Source organism: Nothobranchius furzeri, chromosome 18, assembly GCF_043380555.1.
Source record: "Nothobranchius furzeri strain GRZ-AD chromosome 18, NfurGRZ-RIMD1, whole genome shotgun sequence".
Lineage (NCBI taxonomy): Eukaryota > Metazoa > Chordata > Actinopteri > Cyprinodontiformes > Nothobranchiidae > Nothobranchius > Nothobranchius furzeri.
Window position 1 is genome coordinate 19,859,822 of NC_091758.1, and position 19,954 is coordinate 19,879,775.

Below are 19,954 nucleotides of genomic sequence, written 5' to 3' on the forward strand. Positions count from 1 at the left end.
ACTTTAGCAGAATACAGCCCAAGTAGACCAATTCTTTGTCAGGGTTGGAGGAAAAGAGAAATTAAAACATGATTAAAAAATGTAATGCAAGCATTTGATGAGTTTGCACTTGAGCTATGACTCTAAATAGCTGTTTTGTTCTTCAATATGTAGATTTTTATTCTTGACTGTTTAAACCCTGACAATGACTTCATATTTGAGCAAGGAGGTTCAACACCTGCAGAACTCTACAAAAACTGGAGGATCTGCTTCCTGCGTTCTGACAGAAAATGCATTAATATGGAAACTTCCCATAAAGGAAAAACAAGTAGAGCTGACACACAGCAGAGAGGGAGGGGAAAGAAAAATTTGGTACCCTTATTTGAAGGTGCACGCCCAATTAGTTAACATTATGGTAACATCTAGAAAGCCCACATTTATTTAATCAACACAATTCATAAGTTGGTCATTTTTCCAAATCTCAAAAAATAAAAAGATTTTAAATTCTTCATGTCCACAAAGACCAGACTCAGAAGGAGGAAACGTGAGTTAGTCAGTGCTGCGTGTGAGCGCGCTCACATGTTGCGCAGGCTGTTTCTCAACCCACCTACATGCGCGAAACCTCGATTCTACACAGCATCCAAGCATGAAATTGGATGCTTTACCGAGCAAATTCATTTCTCTCCTCTCTCCTCCCACTTAGATCTCGCCTTCAGCGTGCTGTAGAGGCGTAATGGGAAATAATACAATACTAAATGCTTCTAAAATCAACAGAAATTGTTTGGAGATGTCGTGAAACTTTGTCAAATCTATGCAAACACAAATAACAGCTAAAAAATTGATGGGTGAAACGTGTAGATACAAAAGAGGATCTTTTGTATTTTAGCCAACAATGACAGCTTTACTTCCCTCAGGGCAAGAAATGAATCAAGCTTTTCAGTAAAATCAGGTTTTCTTTCCTCCAGAGGAGTTTCTGTTTCTCCTGCTATAATTCAAAAACTAATTTGCAGATCTGGCTCGCGCATCAGTCACAACCACGGCCTTTCTGTTAGCCCACTTATGTTGCAAGTGCAAATTCTCTGCCTGCATGTCACGAATAAATCATATTGGTTCACAGATGTGATGCTGGTGACTAACCTTCAGCTTGTGTTCATGCTCCTTGGTGACCTGGGCCAGCAGCTGGGCCTTGCGGCGGTTCAAGGCATCGATGAGGGCATCACATTGAGCCACCAAGCAGGCCTCGAACTCCACGCCATTTTCCTTTGGGATGAACAAACCACACAGAAGCTGTAGTGGCACAACATTTCAGCTCCAGATCATGCAGCTCTAAAATGTGACAAAAACGACCTATAAAGCTGTAAGATGATTATTTATAATTTCCTCCTCATACTCTTCCTCTGCAGCCCTTCCTGTCTTTAGGGTCTGACAATGGGATGATTATTAACAGAGACATCTAATCCCACTTTACTCCTCTAATCGCCCCATTAAGCTGACCACGGCTTTGTCTGCACATAGACATTTAAATCTAGAGTTTCTTGTTTAAGGCTGCACGTGGATGAAGGGTCAAATCAACGTCAGACACTCAGGGAAGACAGTTTCTGCTGTCAGTTTTGATCATTTGAGCGCTCACAGATTTTAAAGTGGTGCAGCAAATCTTACCTGGATGTGCTGCACCATGTTTCTCAGCTGAACCAGGAACTCCTTGGCCTCGGTGGCTCGGTCTGACAGGCCGTTCAGAGCCTGGGACAGCTGACCCTGTGGAGGACGAACACGTCAGATCAGAGATAACGAAACAACAGAGACTAGTGATGAGCCCTTATACAGAATTCAGGTCTTCTGAAGCGGGTATCTGTGATGAACAGTCAACATCTTTCTTGCTGTAGATAGCTCAATCTTAGATTGGAGAAACAGAAATTAGCTCAGATTAGCTAAAATCCTTCAGATTGATATCTACTGTTGGCAGCTATTCAAAAAAAAACTCATTTTAAATGATCTTTTTACTTTTTATTTGTTGGGCAGAATCAGAGATTATCTGAGCAATCTTCCACAATTTTTCCCATTTTTATTCAAAATAGTCTGAAGTAGCGTTTTGGGAATTATAGAATCAACAGGAAATATCCATGGATGCAGAATCCCAGCTCTTTCTATGTGGAAGTTCACCAGATGTGTCAAACTCATTTCATGTAACTATTATCTGAAAACCTCTGAATGCTTCAGTAGAATCCAGAAAGTAAAACAAAGCAGCTTTTCTATGCTGCTGCTGGGACACTGACATTTTGACGTGTCAAGGTCTTAGCCTCAAGACAAAACGCTCTGCTCGCCTAATTCTTTCACCAAAAAGAAGCAATATCCAGATGAAACTAGGAGGAAGCCTCCACTCACACATTAAGCACTTATTAGATTATAGCCCCCGAGGAGTTGATCTCGGTGCACGTGACGGGAAATGCCTTTGGTTCGACATGTGAGAAGACTCAGATAGCAAAAAACAAACATGAGTAGTTCACATGGGGGGGTGGGGGTGGGGGTGGGGTGGGGGGGGGCATGTGAACATGGAGGTGGTGGAGGGACCTGACCTTGTGGGAACTCTGTTCAACTGAGTGAACAACCGTCATGTTGGTGGGTTTATCATCATCTGAGGACTTTAGGCGTTATCACACAGAGAGAGAGAGAAAAAAAACTCGCCTCTACAGCGGAAGATAGCCATAAAACCAGCCGCTAGCTGATCCTGTGGAAAGCACTGTGAAAACAAACCAACCCGTTCAAGCTGCTCTTCCGTGACAGCCAGGATTCTGGCATCTGACGTTACTCAACCAAATGGGAATCAGTCTGCGGGGGCCGACAGCTGACCTTTGACCTGAGAGTTTGGGAAACCGTGACAGCTGCTGCTACAGGAATCCAGCTGAACTGGGACGGTCTGGGATGGCAGCAGCTGAGCAAAGAGCCAAGTGTAAATTTTCCAGGATTTGTCACGTTTGATCCAGGAGGAGGTTAGGATCCAAGATGCAGAAACCCAGAACGACACAAGGCAGGAGCGAAATCAAAGTAAAATCCTTTATTTAGGAAGAGAGTCCAAAATTCTAAATTCCAAAAAGGGCAGGAAGCCAAGCCTAAAGTCAGTAACCTGACTGACAAACACAAAAAGCTCTTTGATGAGCAAAATCTAGAGCTTCACGAGGAGGGACAGAACAACACTGACAACGACAATGGACCGACAAACACTGAGAGACACAGACAGGGTTATATACACAGGGCTGGGTGATTATGAGACGAGGAGCAGGTGCATGAGGAATTGGGCACAGGTGAAACTAATGAACTGAGGGAAGAAGCAGAAATAAGCTGGGGAGAAAACTATATCTTAAACCTGTAAACCAAAGCTACTAAAACAACCCAAACTAAACTTAAAACACTGTAGAACAAAGGCACAGGGGAATCTAAAAATAAGTAAGCAAATGATCTAAGTGGGGAGCGAGAACTGAGGAGAGACTAGGAGAACATGAGGGAAACCTGGAGGGAGCTGGGGATCAAAAGGGCTGGGGACTACAAGGAGCACATGGACCTGAGGGGATACCTGGAGGGAGAACAGGAGGGGGCTGGGGACCAAAGGGACACAGAATCTGAGGGACACCTAGAGGGAACCTGGAGGGGGCTGGGGACCACAGGAACACAGAGCATGACAGGATTGACTTCCTCTGTGTTAACAAGGGACTCAATTTTTAACATAAAAAACCTGTCAGCATAAAAAAACATGGATTTAATTATTATGCCTACGATAGTACATTTTTGCAGGATAGTTTAACAAAACTTCACAAGAACTGACATAAGAATTGCAGCATTGTCTTAAACTTAGTATTTTTTAGAATCTGAGCTAACTTAAAACATCAATGTGAAAATCTAGTTTGGTTCCACATAGCCAGAAGTTGTTGTTTTCCTTGGTTTTGAGCACAGATTCCACAAACAAGATTAAATGAGCTTTAGAGGAGCTGGTGGGCAGATTTCAAGTTTGCTCCATGCAGCACTAAGCTAGCTACCTTCTGGCTCCTTCCATGATGGTTCAATCTACATAAAAAGCAAATTTCCTCAAAAATAAAACTATTGCTTTGACCTGGGGATAAATCTGGTCAAACTAGGGTTAAAAAAGCACCCCAATGCATTTGTGGCTATATCTGGTGATTTTAATCATGCCTCGCTCTCTGCTACACTTCCAACATTTCAAGTTTGTCAGCTGCTCCACCAGAGAAAACAAGACATTGGATTTGTGTTATGCAAATGTAAAGAATGCATACATGTCCAAAACAAGACCTCCTCTGGGACAATCAGATCACAATCTTGTTTTTCTCTGCTCAGAATATAAACCACTTGTTCAGAGGCAACCTGTGACAAAAAGAACTGTGAGAAAATGGTCACAGGACGCTGAAAAAGCCCTGCAGAGTTGTTTTGAGACCACAGATTGGATGACTCTCTGCCAAGGATATGAACAGGACATCAATGTTATGACTGGATGTGTCACTGACTATATAAACTTCTGTGTGGACAACCTCATACCCACCAGAACAGTGAGATGCTTCGCTAGTAACAAACCCTGGATCACCAGTGAACGGAAGATTCTGCTAAATGAGAAAAAAAGAGCCTTCAAGGAGGGAGACAGGGAATTATTGAGGAGTATACAGAAGCAACTGAAGATCAAGATCAGAGACAGCAAAGAGGCATACAGGAAGAAGCTGGAGAACAAACTACAGAGGAACAATATCAGAGATGTCTGGTCAGGGATGAAGATCACAGGCTTCAAGCAGAGGAAGGATTGCACAGATGGCAGCCTGGACACAGCCAATGAACTGAACAAGTTCTTCAATAGGTTCAGTTCAGGAACAAACCCAGCATCCTCCTCACCTGTCCCCAGCCAATCAGACATCCCATCCTCCTCTGATCCAACATTTTCCTGTCACACGCCAGCTCTTTTGTCCTCTGACACAGTCATCGACTCTTCTGGTTCTATAAATCTGTCTTCAACCAAGTCAAGAGATGCTGCTGCCCCATTTACCTCCCACCTATCTGTCTCTAGAAGTCAGGTGAAGAGGCAGGTGGAGAAACTGAACAGGAACAAGGCTGCAGGTCCAGATGGTGTCAGCCCCAGGGTACTGAAGGCCTGTGCAGAGCAGCTCTGTGGGATTCTGCAGCACCTCTTCAACCTCAGTCTGGCCCAGGAGAAGGTTCCAGTCCTGTGGAAGACATCCTGCCTTGTTCCAGTTCCAAGGAAAACTCGCCCATCAGTCAATGATGACTGCAGACCGGTTGCCCTGACATCCCACATCATGAAGGTCCTGGAGAGACTCCTGTTGGCCCACCTGAATAAGCAAACTAGGACATATCAGGACCCGCTGCAGTTTGCTTATCGCCATGGAGTTGGAGTTGAAGATGCCATCATCCAGCTGCTTCAACCAATCCACTGTCATCTGGACAAAGCAGGCAGCACTGTGAGGGTCATGTTCTTTGATTTCTCCAGTGCATTTAACACAATCCAGCCTGATGTACTTTGCCAGAAACTCCAGAAGACCCAGGTGGGGGCCTCAACTATCGCCTGGATTAAAGACTCCCTGACAAACATACCACAGTTTGTGAGGCTGAAGAACTGCACATCAAACCAGGCAATCAGTAACACTGGAGCACCACAGGGGACTGTACTATAACCATTCCTTTTCACCCTGTACACCTCAGACTTCCAGTACAAATCAGAGACCTGTCATCTACAGAAATACTCAGATGACTCTGCAGTTGTCAGGTGTATCAGAGATGGACAGGAAGCTGAGTACAGAGATCTGGTGGAGCGCTATGTGGCATGGTGTGGAAACAATCATCTGACCTTGAACGTGAACAAAACAAAGGAGATGATTTTAGACTTCAGAAGAAACAGGGTGGAGTCAAACACTTTCAATCACGGGAGAAGAAGTGGAGGTGGTTGAGGAATACAAATACCTTGGAGTCCACCTGGACAACAGACTGGACTGGAGAAAGAACAGTGAAGCCGTTTACAAGAAGGGACACAGCAGACTGCACTTCTTGAGGACGCTTAGGTCCTTCAATGTCTGTAGCAAGATGCTGCAGATCTTCTACAAGTCTGTTGTTGAGAGTGTAATCTCTTCAGCCATCGCCTGTTGGGGTAGTAGCATCAGAAGCAGGGACCTGAAAAGGCTCAACAGCCTAATAAAAAAGGCTGGTTCTGTTCTGGGGACGACTGTGGAACCACTGGAGGAGATAATGCTTCTCCAGAGAATCAAGAAAATTATGGACAACCCTGAGCATTCTCTTCACAAGCCTGTCCAACAACGGAAGAGTGTCTTCAGTCAGAGGCTTCTTCAGTTTCACTGCAACACTGACCGCTACTGGAGATCCTTGCTGCCAACAGTCATTGTAATATACAATAACTCTTTGATGACTTGATTATTGTTATTTTTCTGAGCTACTACAGCAATCAATTTCCCTCTGGGATTAATAAAGTATTTTTGAACTGAATTGAAAATGTAAATCCTCAAACATAAAAAACCAGCAGAACACGTTTCCTGCAGACTCCATCTTTTTAAGATCCTGTCAGTCACTCTCAACCCATTCAACATATTCATTCACACTCTGTTGGTTTTATCACACATCTACCGGTCAGTCACCTGCCCTTTTATCTGACCTCAATTTAAGTTGTCTCTCTTTCTCAGTTCTCTCGTTTTTCCCTCCAGTGACGGGCTTTCAGGGCTCTGCGGCCTCGCCCTGTTAGCAGTCAGCGTGCGTTCAGTGACTGAGCAGATAAAATGAAAAGCACTTGATTGTCTGGAGGCGTTTTTCCACTGTTTGAGAGCCTGCAGAGCTCAATCCTCCTAACCGGGTCAAAGAAAGGAGGGGAATACTTTATTTCTGCACAGCTTACAGCTACTCCCTGCTGTCCAACGACCACAGAGCCAAAGCTAGCGGCTCCACATATGGGACGACAGACGTCAGGAGCACAATAAGATGAGACTTATGTCAGAAATTTCAAATTTAGGAATTTGAAACACATGAACCGTTTTTCAAATGCCTTTTGAACATCTAAAAAAAATTAAGTCTACACTGTAAAAAAAGAAAACTCAGTTTTAACAAATTAGGCAGCATTGTCCATCTGTTTTGCAGCAGGGTGAACATTTTCTTCCTTGTTTGCACTAAAATTAAATTGAATCCCACTCACTTATTTCTTAATTGTTTTCCCTCAGTAGTGTCACAGGGAGCTGGTGCAGGCACATAGAGGTGGGATACTCAATGGGCCTGTCTCCAGTCCATCATAGGTGCCACAGCTGGGATTTGAACCTGCAAACTCCCCGCTATAAAGCTACCAACTGTTCCCTGAACTGACTCCACAGAAGAAAGGCGTAGAACCAAAGTCAAAAGGATCATATTGAACCAACTGGTAGCAAAATATCTTATGAACTCTGGACAGATTCCTATAAAACACTCAGAAAGTGACCCTTAAATACAAAATGGTGTTAGAAAAATAACTACTACTATTAAAGCAACTGTGTGTAAGCATCAGATAAGATGATAGCTCTGTTATTCTGCTCTTGTAGTTTTACGTCTGGCTTCTACTGATTCTTTAGAGAGGGAATGAAATGATTTAAAATCCTAAGCAGGCAAAGCAACATTTAGTTGACGTCTGGGTTTAAATTACTTTGTTACATCACAGCTGAAGGAAAAGCATCATTCAACGTTAGGGTAGAAGGTTGTTGAGGCAGCTGGGGGCAGCTCAGGATGTCTTTTTGGGATTACTACTCATTTCTGTAACCAAGCTGAGTGGGAGCACGTGCATCATGTGGATAATTCACCAGCAGCTCCAGGGTCAGTTGGGATGTATCAGTAAACCTGACAAGAAGCCATGAATGTCAGAGAGGAAATTGTAGGCAGTTTAAGTCTTCTAGAAAACGTCAGACTTAAGCTCATATGTAAAAAAAAAACCCAGCGCCTCTCTTTGGGCTAATTAAAATACCCACATGTGCTCCACTATGTTCCCATAACCTACTTTCAAAAGTTTTTAGAGTTCTTCAGTGTCACGCATATCTTCATCTTCCTTAAATGAATCTTTAAAAAAGGCTGAGAAAATGATTCCTACAACCCCCAGATGAAAGAGAGTGAAAACAATGTACTTTTACAGTTTAGTCGTGTCTTTTCTTGCAGAATCAGCAGCCAGAGACCAGAACATGAAAGTCTGGTTGTTTATACGAGCTGATTTAGTCCTCAGAAAGTACAGTTTGAAATATTAAACAGACAATTTGATTATATTCCCCGCCTTGGGAACCTCTGTTGTTAAAAATTAAGCTTCCAACATGTTGGGAGAGTCAAAACTCGGCCACGTTGAGGATCCGTGTTTAACAAGATCCCATATGAGCCTGTTTTCCACCTAAGTGGCTGGTGCATAATTCATTAATATCTGCTGTCATCAATAATGCAGAGAAGTCCTCACCAATCACACTGAAATAACTATGAAACTTTGATAATCACTGAAGTGATTAAAGGGTTTGAAAAATGTCTTACTTTTTTCTGAGGGACATTAAGCAGGAAGTGGGGTAAAGGTGAGATTTCCATCAGGCTGGATCAGAAAATGAAACTCCTGGTTTGGGAGAAGTGAGCACTGGCGGATGGATGTCCTGTTTCTACCCATCTCAAAGATGTTTAGTAACATTTAAAACAAAAATGCCTTCACATTTTGTTCAGAGTAGATTAAAGAAGACTCATTTCCCTGATAATGAATAATCCGCCTCTTCTTGCTCAGTCAATGTTTCACTTCCTCTCTGAGGGCGTTTGGGGTCACTCGGTTACTCCGATTTTCCTGCTCTTTATCTCTCTCTTTCATTAACATTGACACAGCTAATGTCTTTACACGCAACTCCAGGGGTGAATGTTGCCACCAGTAATGGAGCATCATCCGGCTAAACGCCCACTGTGAAAATGCATTCCCTACACGCCTCAGTCCCGACTTTGTCCTCCATCTCAAACACAACCTGCAGTTATCTGCACAGAATCGGTTATAAATAAAACACTGTGCTTTAGAACCACCACAGGGTTCTGGATCTTCATTAATTTGTCATTAAAGCAGGACTTTTCTCTGTTGACAAAATAGAAAACTGTGTATTATTTCAGATGGTGCAAAAAAAAAGCCCATGAAAACGAATCATCCAGTGTGGTGTAGTTCCATAAAAGAAGCATACAGCTGATCCAGGCCCAGATTTACCCTGCACCTTACTCTTTTGTGTACCTGTTGTCTGACTTCTCAGCATCCGATTCACAAAGCAGACAGAACAAATGATTTACCTGATGCTAAACACCCATAAAGGTCTGCACTGATGCAGGTGTTTTAACTGTGCAAAGATGGACGTCTGGTGTCACAGATGCACAGCTGACACAAAAAGGGTAAATAATAATAACCATCAAACTCATATAGCGCTTGTTTAGGACACTCAAATACCCTTTCATGCACTCTAATATTCACACACTGCTAGTGATGGTAAACTACTTTGTAGCCACAGCCGCCCTGGGGTGGTACGACAGAGGCGAGGCTGCCATTTGGCGCCGTCGGCCCCTCTGACCACCACCAACACAGGTAAGTTGGGCGAAGTGTCTTGCCCAAGGACACAACAGCAGAATACCCCTGGCGGGAGCTGGAATCAAACCCATGACCCTCCGATCATGAGGCAACCCGCTCTACCTCTTGAGTTACTGCTGCCCTCAAAGAGAGAATTAAATACATTTTCTCATTGTTGATTTTATGTTCTAATGGATGAAGAACAGAGAGACTCTGAATTAAGACTTTTCCTGACATGCCCTCCCTCTTTTTATGAGAGCAGTAATTTTAGACCTGAACCCGCTTTGTCCACGTGGGGGCGTGCGGGGTGGTGGTGCCTATCTCCAGCGGCAATCAGGCGGGGTACACCCTGGACAGAGTGCCAGTCCATCACATCACAGCGCAACACAGGACAATCACACACACACACGCACACGCACACGCGCACGCGCACGCACACGCACACGCACACGCACACACACACACACACCTAAGGACAATTTAGACAGACCAGTTAACCTAACAGTCATGTTTTTGGACTGTGGGAGGAAGCCGGTGTCGGTGCAGGATCGGCTCGGAGTCCTTCGACTGCCGATGATGTCACATTACTGCAAATCCACTCGACTTTCACGCATACGTTTTGGAAAGACATCAGCAGTTTTGTTGATAAATTCTTGTTTAACACTTAAATGTTTTCTTTATAATTGTAATTTGTTAATAAAACACCATATTATCTTTGTTTGTAATGAATGTGAAACTGCATAAAACCAACATTGGACTGACAAACAATAGAACAGTTCTTATATGTGAAGCCATATCTGTTTGTGTTAATGTGGAGTTCGTCTGTATATTTCCTTAGTTGTTATCTAAATACATTCTTTGATTCAAAATATTGCTTGGTGTCTTTCAATAAAGTTCTTCATATTTTATTTTGCCCCATTTCATCAACATCAAGAGCTTTTGAGGGTCACCGTTTATCATTTGCTTATATTTTACATTTCCTTTAGAAATTCAAACATATTTTCTCCAAAAAGTGTTGATTTTTGGACTACAGGACTACAACCGCTAAGACTACGAACGCAAATTTGTTCTGACCAATCAAAATCATAACGTGATAACGTCACTTCCGTGAGCTTCATGTTCAGCCAATCAACTACTTTGACATCATCGGTAGTCGAAGTCCCCGAGCCGATCCTGCACCCGAGCAGATCCTGTACCGACACCGGAGTACCTGGAGAGAAGCCACGCATGCACAGGGAGAGCATGCAGAAAGATCCCAGGCTGGGAAGCGAACCCAAGACCTTCTTGCGGCAAGGCAACAGCTCTAACCACTGCGCCACTGCGCAGCCCTATGAAGTATAAAATTTCATTTTAAATATGCATCACCAACACTAGAGGTCCTTTAGAATGAGCATGTTTTGCACAAGGAATTTACATAAACTTGCACAAGTTTTTCTTTTAACGTAGCTATGTCATTTTAACAACAGTCATGGCAAAAAGTCAACTTTTAAATATGACCCAAAATAAATAAATAAATAAAAAACACAACCTAATTCTCATCTAAAGAAGTGAACAGAAAAATGTCCATTCGATCCCATGAAATCTGAGTTGTAGTTATTTTTTCATATGCCTGGGTTCCAAAGCAACAAAACACAAACATCCATCTCTAGAATGGATTGTTTACACATAGAATTATAGTGACGAAAAGAGTAATTAGGCAACAACAGCACACAAGGTCCTCCAGCCACAAGAAGCCCAAATGCCATTTCTTCTGTCTCCTGCACCATATTTAGAGTTTGGACCCAGCTACCCCTTCACTTTCAGCTGCTCTTTGTGTGGATGTCCTGAGAGGAGGTTCAGCCACACCGCAGGGCTGTCTACAGACTGACAGCTGGTCTCATTACAAGCAGCAGACAGCAGTCAGAGCAGGAGGAGACGACAGGTATCTGTGTGTGTCTTCACTCCCACTGAGTCCACAGAAGCTGTAGGAGGCTCACCCAGACACAGCTCCACAGCTGCAGATGGCTTTTCAGTAGTCGCCCCATCACCTGCACTGTCTGTCCTCATTAGCTTCCCTTTTGGGACATTTTGGATGAAACCTTGTGAGACTTCATGTCATATCATGATTGTCAGTTCAGCTTTTTTTTCTCACAGAAACATAGAACATAATAAACGTTGATCCAGAAAGGGATCAAGGTCCAGATCAGAGCATCCTTCATCAGTTTGTGTCATTTGGTGACACCACTAAACTTTTTACTGGGGAAGGAGGAAGGAGCTGGTTTCATCAGGGTCAGGAGGCGGGCTTAAGAAGACGAATAACCAATGAAAATGCTGTAAGCGTCATGTTTAAAGTCTGTGAGTTGTTTTCAGTTTTACTTAAAGGGGCATTATGGAAGTTTTACAGCCAAAACATGTATAGAAATAATAAATTTCTTCTTCATACATTCTCCTGCAATGCCCTGGTCCTGTAGAATGAGCCCTGGCATTTTTACTCTGATTGCCTGTTTTTCTGTAAAATCACAGAAAAAGAGAGCTGCTCGGGTCGAGCAGGCTGCTTCATGCGCGTTCACGCTCAGGCATCACCCGTAGCGTTTGCTATCCGTAGCTTTAGCAGCAGAGAGAGAGGTAGTGCCAACTCAGCGACTTTGTCGCTGTTCATAACGCCTAGTGATGAACCTAGCTACATTTCTGAGGACTCTTAGCTACTTTCTGTAGAACTGTCTTCTAGATATTTCCTGCAAGTTAGCAACAAAATAGCCATCTTTGCTCCGAACTGTTCTTTGGATTGATGTTGTTTCAACTGTCATCAAGGATATAAGTGTTACAGATACAAATAACATCACTGGCGCTTTATACTTAGTAAGATGTCTGACTCTCACGTAGGAGACTTGGATTCGATTCCGGGGGTGAGTAAAGTTAGTTATTTGGAGTTTCTTTTTTACATTAATGATAATTATTTTTTACAGTAATAAGATGCCCAATTTTTTTTGAGACTGGCCGAACGGCATTGAATTCACAGATAAAAAAGATGTGGGTTCAACTTTCATTTTGGAACAATTTTTCAAGCAAGGGAAGGGAATGATCTGAGCATGCAGGAGGACTGACCCATCATAAACCTTTGTCGGCCGTGCTGAAGAGAAAGGTACAGAACCAAATTATTTAATTAATTAGCTGCGTGTTCTCCTGTCCTCTGTCCTCCCCCCCCCACCACACACACACTCTGCACGTTCGGCTGGCAAACGAGAAAGTGCAGCTGCAGAGACAGAGGGACATTAGTTTTATTAATTTTCTGTGTTCTTCTGTCCTCCGGGCCACCTACACACACACACACATGGGACTATCAGCTGTTATTTTCATTGAGGAGTGTGCACGTAGAGCATGTGCGCCTCGTGCACGAGCCTACTATTGAAGCTGCCGTTACGCTTTTGGCCTGAGGGGGCAATCGCGAGCATAAAAATTCAAAAGTCCGAAAAGTCCCTTCAATTTAACACTGAATGCTCTCAAATTAGCAGAAAGAATATGACCTCAATATCCCTCATCTTCCTGCAGTTTGCGTGTTTTTAACCTCCAGTCACATTAAGGTCCTCAAAACTCTGCGTAGTGCTACTGTCACATCGATGGTTTCAACTGAGCTCATGAGCACGCTGTTTATAAACATCGCCAGCTCTTTGAATAAAACCAACTGGTGTTTATAGATCATAGTCGTGTGTTGTTCTCAGTGGTTAAAATACTGAAGAGTGTTTGACTGCTGTTAAAAGCAGAATTCAAGAAAAAGTCCTACTGAGAGACTGGTTTGCCTGAATAACAAGACAAACTGTGATCTGTGTAGATTTCCTTACATTCAGTTATGGGCCTGGAGGGCCGGTATCCAGCATGTTTTAGTGGTTTCTCTGGTCCAACACTCGATTCAGTGGTTGAATGACCTGTGCAGCAGGTCATCAGGATCTGCAGAAGCCTGTTAATCACCTGCTGACTGAAATCAGGTGAGTTGAAGCAGGGTTAAAACCAAAATGTGCTGGATACCGGCCTACACTGTGATCCTCTACAGAAACTCACAGGTGCTGATTTAAACCACACATAAACAGACTGCTCACATTTTAAATGCACCTTTTTTAGTGTTTAGCACCTCTTTTATGTGTTTTTGTGATGTATTAGCATGCTTTCACTACCTTGTGTTGTGCTTTGAACTTTATTTCGTTATCCGTTTTTATCAAGGCTTCATGATAGTGGTGCATGGTTGGAGCACCCTCAGATTCATATGCCTATGAACAGTGAAGGTCTATTCTATTCTTTTCTATTGTCTGGTTGAATATGGTCAAAGAAAATAATTTTTTTCAAAAAACATGCAGAATTCACTCTTTATTTTGGCAGATATTCAATCTTAATTTACTTGGATCACTGTTGGCAACGCAAAATCCACTTCCTAAAGTAAATGTGGAACATATTGACAGTATCTAGCCAGACTCAGACTAGTTAATACAAGATGTATCTAGAATAAGTTACAGTTCATCATAAAGTGTCTTCATTAAGACTCAGTTTGTCTGCATTTGAACTTTCTAAGTTTGCAGGTTAGCGACCATTCCTTCCCAGTGTGGTCTCACACTTCACACCCTCAGATCTCCTTGTTCTAAAGCTTCCATCTGATGTGTCACTTTGAATCGCCGCTGAGGCGAGAGAGCGTGACCTGTGATATTTACTGTCCTTTCTCATTTGGCATCTGTGAAAAGTGGGGTAATGGTAGAGATCTGACACTGACTGATTGAAGTAGACGACTGCAGACGCCCCATCAACACCTAAAGACCTCTGACACAAACCTGAAGAGGCAGATGAGCTGGATGAGTCACGCTTTGCTGCTTTTACATCTATGGCCATTGTTCTTATGTTAAAATGGACTTAAGTGATCTACTAATGTGATTTAGACACTGTGACGTGACTTTAAAACGGTTTAGCTAATGCTCTGTGGTTTCACTACCTTCAAGATGAGAAAAAAATCGGTGCTGATCTGCAGTAACGTTCATTTATGCAGCAGAAGAAGCTGTGGAAAAAGAATCTGGGATGAATTTTTCGTGGGGTCCAGCATCTTAGAGACCTCAGTAGCTCGGCACAGTGTCAAAGAAGGTTTTGTTGCCATGGCGGCAGGTTGTGCAAGATTTTCTCATAAAGAGAGAAATAAACACAAAGATTAAAAAGGCTACAGCTTGTCGTGTAGGTTTAAAATGTTGCAGCAGAATAAAGGAGATCTTATCAAATGATAAGTGTGTAAATTATGCACATGTGAATTTATGCTTTTACTGTTGCTGCTCCATAAACATCAGAAAACAATGAAAACTGCAGCAAGTCAGTGAGAAAAGCTCAAATAACATGAAAGAAGAAAATTAAAGTGACATTTCTAGCCAGTTTATAGAAATATCAGCCTGATTTTAAATATAGGAGAGATTATAATGTTGGCCCTAAGAGCAAATATGGTGTTCTTTAAGGGTTAGTTTTGGTTGGGTTCTACTCTATTTTGTTTTGAAGGCAGGGTGAGGGTTAATTTTATACGGTTCTTTGAATAAAATAGTTAATTTACCATAATTGAAATAATATTTAGTTCTAAAGTTCAAACCACAAACATGTGTTTGTTGTTGTCTGAATTGGTACCTTTGCATGTTTTTGGTTACATCAGTATGTTTACTCAGTGATGTGTAAACATACTGCAGAAGAAAACAGCATGATAATTTTAATGAGTCGATGCGGCCATTTTGTTTTTCTTTGATATGCAAAGTGATGTGATTATTCAACAAAAAACATTTGGAGCTTCTTTCTGGTAGTTATCCATCCATCCATCCATCCATTTATCCTTCCATCCATCCATCCATCATCCATCCATCCTCCATTCTCTTCCGCTTAATCATAGTGGGGGCAATAGCCTAAGCCAGGGATTCCCAAAGTGTGGTGCAGGGTGCGCGAGCTGCCGCTAGGGGGTGCACGAGGTGAAAAGTGTAATGGCTGCGGAGCTCAGAGAAGTCTGTCATATGTCACCATTAGCATAGAAACTCATTTGTGGGCGGGCCAAAGAAAAAGTAAGTGGGCCCAATAAATGTAATTGAAAACAAGTATATTTTTGCACGCGCGTGTCCTCCACATGTGCCCTAGCTTCATAATAACAATGCGCCGAGCTTCAGAACTCTGGCCTGCGCACGCCGATATGTTCCGTATTTGATCATTTTTAACGGTGTTGGAGGAATCTGAAGGTGGCGAGTCATTCTGGCAGATTGTAATTAACACCCTGTCTCATGCAGGTGTTCTGACGTTGTAAACCTCACACACAGAACATTGTGGATGTAACTAAATAACAAGAAATGATTCCCATTCAGGCTATTAGCGCGCTGAAGATCTGAAGTTCAGAGTGCGTCTGTCAGAGGTCAGACGTGTTCCAGCTGAAACACGGCTCACGGGTGCACATGTGAGCACATCTGGGCTGGGCAGAAGTAATTTTACAACATTGGTTTAAATAGCGCGAGACGAGGTGACTTGAGCGGCTGTGCCGCGCGTGCGCGCGCGCACACACACACAGATTCAATAAGCACGCACGCTGCTTTAACTCCGGCGCGTCGTCAAGACTGAAGGCAGAAATGAACGCTGCCTCCACCGTGATAAAAACTTTTAAGAGGTTATTTTTCATTCAAGGTCAAATTAAGATATTAGCTTCTGGGATGAGTCGGGTCCGCTCCAGCCAGTGACTCCTTATGAACCTGACCACAAGTTCTGTTACTGCAGCATTTGTTATTCCAGTCAGCGTGGCAGCGGATCGCAGATTCAGCCACACCATAAAACAGCAATAAGTCGGTCTGAGGTAAAAGTGAACATCATGGCTATATCTTGTCCCCTATAGACATTTGATTACGCACAAGTAGGTGATCAGTTCAGGTTTACCAGAGCAGAAGGAAGGAGAGCGCTCTGGCCGCACAGGTTAAACGTTCCTACTTTAAGAAAACCGTTAAATTGCATTGTTTATGTGCTACCTGGGCACTCTAAATATTTATTTAGAATTAAATCAAAGGAAATTGTAATGGTATAGAATGCTTATTAATTACTATTTAAAAAATGAAAGTGATGGGGAATTTTTTTAACCCTCTCTGTTTAGCTTGACATCTGATATATATATATATATATATATATATATATATATATATATATATATATATATAGAGAGAGAGAGAGAGAGAGAGAGAGAGAGAGAGCCATGCCCCGATGTGGGGGCTGGGGGGGGGGGGGGTGCGTCGACATGGTCGGGACATAGAAGGGGGTGCGCGGCTAAATAAGTTTGGGAACCACTGGCCTAAGCAGAGTGGCCCAGATCTCACTCTCCCCAGCCAATGGGGCCAGCTCCTCAGGGGGAATCCTAAGACGTTCCCTGACTAGCCGAGAGACATAGTCCCTCTAGTGTGTCCTGGGACTTCCATGGGTCTCCTCCCAGTTGGACGTGTACAGAAAACCTCACCAGGGTGCCACCCTAATCAGATGCCTGAGCCACCTCAACTGACTCCTCTCGGTGTGGAGGAGCAGCGGGTGTACTCTGAGCCTCCCAGATGACTGAGCTTCTCACCCTATCTCTAAGGGAAAGCCCAGACACCCTGTGGAGATAACTCATTTCAGTCACTCATATCCGTGATCTTGTTCTTTCGGTTACTACCCAAAACTCGTAACCATAGGTGAGGGTAGATTGGCCGGTAAATCGAGAGCTTTGCTTTCTGGCTCACTTCTCTCTTTACCATGACAGATTGACACAACGCCCACATCACTGCAGAAACAGCACCAATCCACCCATCGATCGCCCGATCCATCTTTTCTTCACTTGTTTCTGTTATTTTTAATTTCATGAATTCAGTTTTGACACATTATGCCTTTTTATTTGTTTATTTTTCAGTGAATTAAACCCATGTATTAATTTAATTAAATTTATTTTTTAGCTAAAACTGACATTAACTGTTGGAGCCAACCCTGTTTGGCTGTTAGCTGCAGATCTCTGAGAGTATCTGCAAGATACACAAAGTATTTCCCCCTAACCAAGGTTGTGAGGAACATCCAAAAGCTCCAATAATTCCCAAACTATCCACCATCTGTTAGCTCGGTGGGCAGCAGCAGCATCCGGCGGGTCAAAAATAACTGGTTGCTGAAATGGGAGGCTCAAAACGGGGCGACCTGCCTTGATATCACCAGTGTCTCTGATTCATTTCTAAAAATACTCTTTTCCCATTTCAGATCCAAGAAAAAATGGGCACACCAGGTCAGCAACTTTACAACTCAGCCCTCCCCCTGACTTTTCCATCAGCTTTAGATTTGACGGCAGTCACCTGAGGTGACACGCTACGACATATCATCAAGAGGAGATGACAGGAATATTGGGAGATGGCTGTTTTGGAGACATATTGGATCTGATGTGAGTAAATGAAGAGAACAGCAATCCCACAAACAGTATGTGCACAGAAAACAGGTATTTCCATTGGTTTTGTTAAAGAAACTCTCAAATGAGGTGTCTGTGGGAGGCTGTGAGTAACTCAGGGCTACATCTAGCTCTACATCCTCCTAGATCACCAGAAAATTGAGCTTGGAGGCGAGATTTAGTGCAGAGGCGTAAATAAATTTGGCATCTGAAATGCAGCGCCTGGCTGCCCACAACATCTCAGCTTCCAAAATAGCATCTCGATCCAGAGTAAAGGGCTGCATCTGCGCTGAAGCACAGTTAGTCATGACTAATGACCTCCAGGTGGCCTATAGCTGTCACATCTCAGAGCAGGGAGTGGAGCACATACAGAGTGGAGGAATGTGTTGTCTAGATGATCTGGAGACAAATGGTTAAATACCAGGACCAATGTACAGTCTAACTTTACCATAGAGATGCCACAGGAGCAGGTTTGTGTTAGAGGCCAGAAGAGGGTTGCTTTAAAAATCAGCTGCCTTCTGACATCCTTACACCAAATTCAAATGAGTTATACATTTTTAAACAAACAACTTTATTTCAATTTACAAAAACAAACACAACTGAGATGTTTGTCATGGATGAAATGGTCTATTTGTTGACTGTGAAGATAATACAAAGCAGTTCAAAAATGATGGCTCATTCTGGGGAATCACAGACCCGTGGAGAAATGGCGCATAAAACTTAAGGCTTAATGAATTTTACGCACTCACCTTGTGTAGTTTCCACATTGCGCCCAAAGCTTTGACTTCGTGCGTGCCGTGCTTCCCCTCTTCCAGACACTGATAACACACAGGCGTCTTACACTGCACGCAGTACATGCTCAGATTCTCCAGTTCGTGTTCGGTGCAGGTGGAGATTTTGCGGGGACTGGCGCGCCGGCTGATCCGGCCCTGCGCCGGCGGCACCAGGCGGTGCTTGGCGAGCGGACCGCGGGGAGGATGGCAGCGCAGGCGGCACGGGTCACAGTAAAACACGTCGCACTGCTCGCACATCACGGTGGCTTCTTTTGGACTCTTTTCGCACAGCTGACATTTAAGAGCGGCCGCCTTGCTCTGCTGATACCGGCCCACCACCCCCTCCAGCACCCGGTTCTTGGGGAATCCACGGAGTCCCCGGTCGTCTAGGATCAGGCTGCGGTGGCACTGTGGACAGGTGATGCACGAGTTGCGGGGGATTGGAGGCAAGGACGCCGGGTGCGGGAGAAGGTGATGCTGCGGGGCAGCCTGTGGGACAGTCGGGGGAAAAACCCGAACCCCGTTTGGGGATTTTTGACAAGGGGTGGTCGGCGCGCTGACGAACCCTCCATAGGAACCGTAGCCACTGTCTGACTCACTATACAAACTCATTTTGTCCAAATCCAGGTAGTCATAATCTGAGACGGCGGATCCGGAGGCTCGGCTGCTCTGTGGAGACTCAGCCTCCGGGGTCTGCACGAGAATATTCCGCGCACACGCCAGGCAAATGTTGTGGGAGCAAGGCAGAATGATGGGCTCTCGGTAGAAGGAGCCACAGACGGGGCATTTTAACTCTTCCTCCATTTCATCCATGGCTGCGTCTGGTGGGAGATTCCTCTGTTGTGCGCAAAAAGAAGCAACAGCAGCGCCTCGTTGATTAGTCTGCGCTCGGTGCGTAAAGAGCGCTCCGGACGCGTCCTGGTACGGATACTGCAACCTTGGCCAGAGGAGAGGAATCAGCACTGGAGGAGGCAGGAGCATCTGTGACCAATCAGCAGACAGCATTAGCACAGACTGGGAGATTATTGGACAGTCGGGGGATTGAGAGCAGCTGTTGGTCCGTTCGTCTGTCTGTTAAAGTCCATCAATGAGCTTTACAACATCGCTTAACCATACTGCGGATCCGGGAGTCTGGAATCCTTCTGCAAGTTCATTCTGACGAAATCAGTTAGTAAAAATCATGAAAAGAGTGGATGGATAAAAACGAGG

General features: G+C 43.8%; 1 protein-coding gene across 2 annotated transcripts in view; it reads right to left on the bottom strand.

The window, feature by feature from the left end:
* trim9 (tripartite motif containing 9) overlaps positions 1 to 19,932 on the bottom strand; it is a 37,198-nt gene extending 17,266 nt beyond the window's left edge. The window contains exons 1-3 of one of the 2 annotated variants that reach the window (XM_054741789.2): positions 18,722 to 19,932; positions 1,639 to 1,734; positions 1,117 to 1,239 (exon numbers count right to left, since the gene is read on the bottom strand). In XM_054741789.2, the coding sequence (XP_054597764.1) occupies positions 1,117 to 1,239; positions 1,639 to 1,734; positions 18,722 to 19,750 (1,248 nt within the window). In that variant the 5' untranslated portion in view covers positions 19,751 to 19,932. The remainder of the gene's footprint in view (positions 1 to 1,116; positions 1,240 to 1,638; positions 1,735 to 18,721) is intronic. The other variant, XM_015969463.3, reaches the window with a different exon arrangement.
* Positions 19,933 to 19,954: the final 22 nt, after the last annotated feature.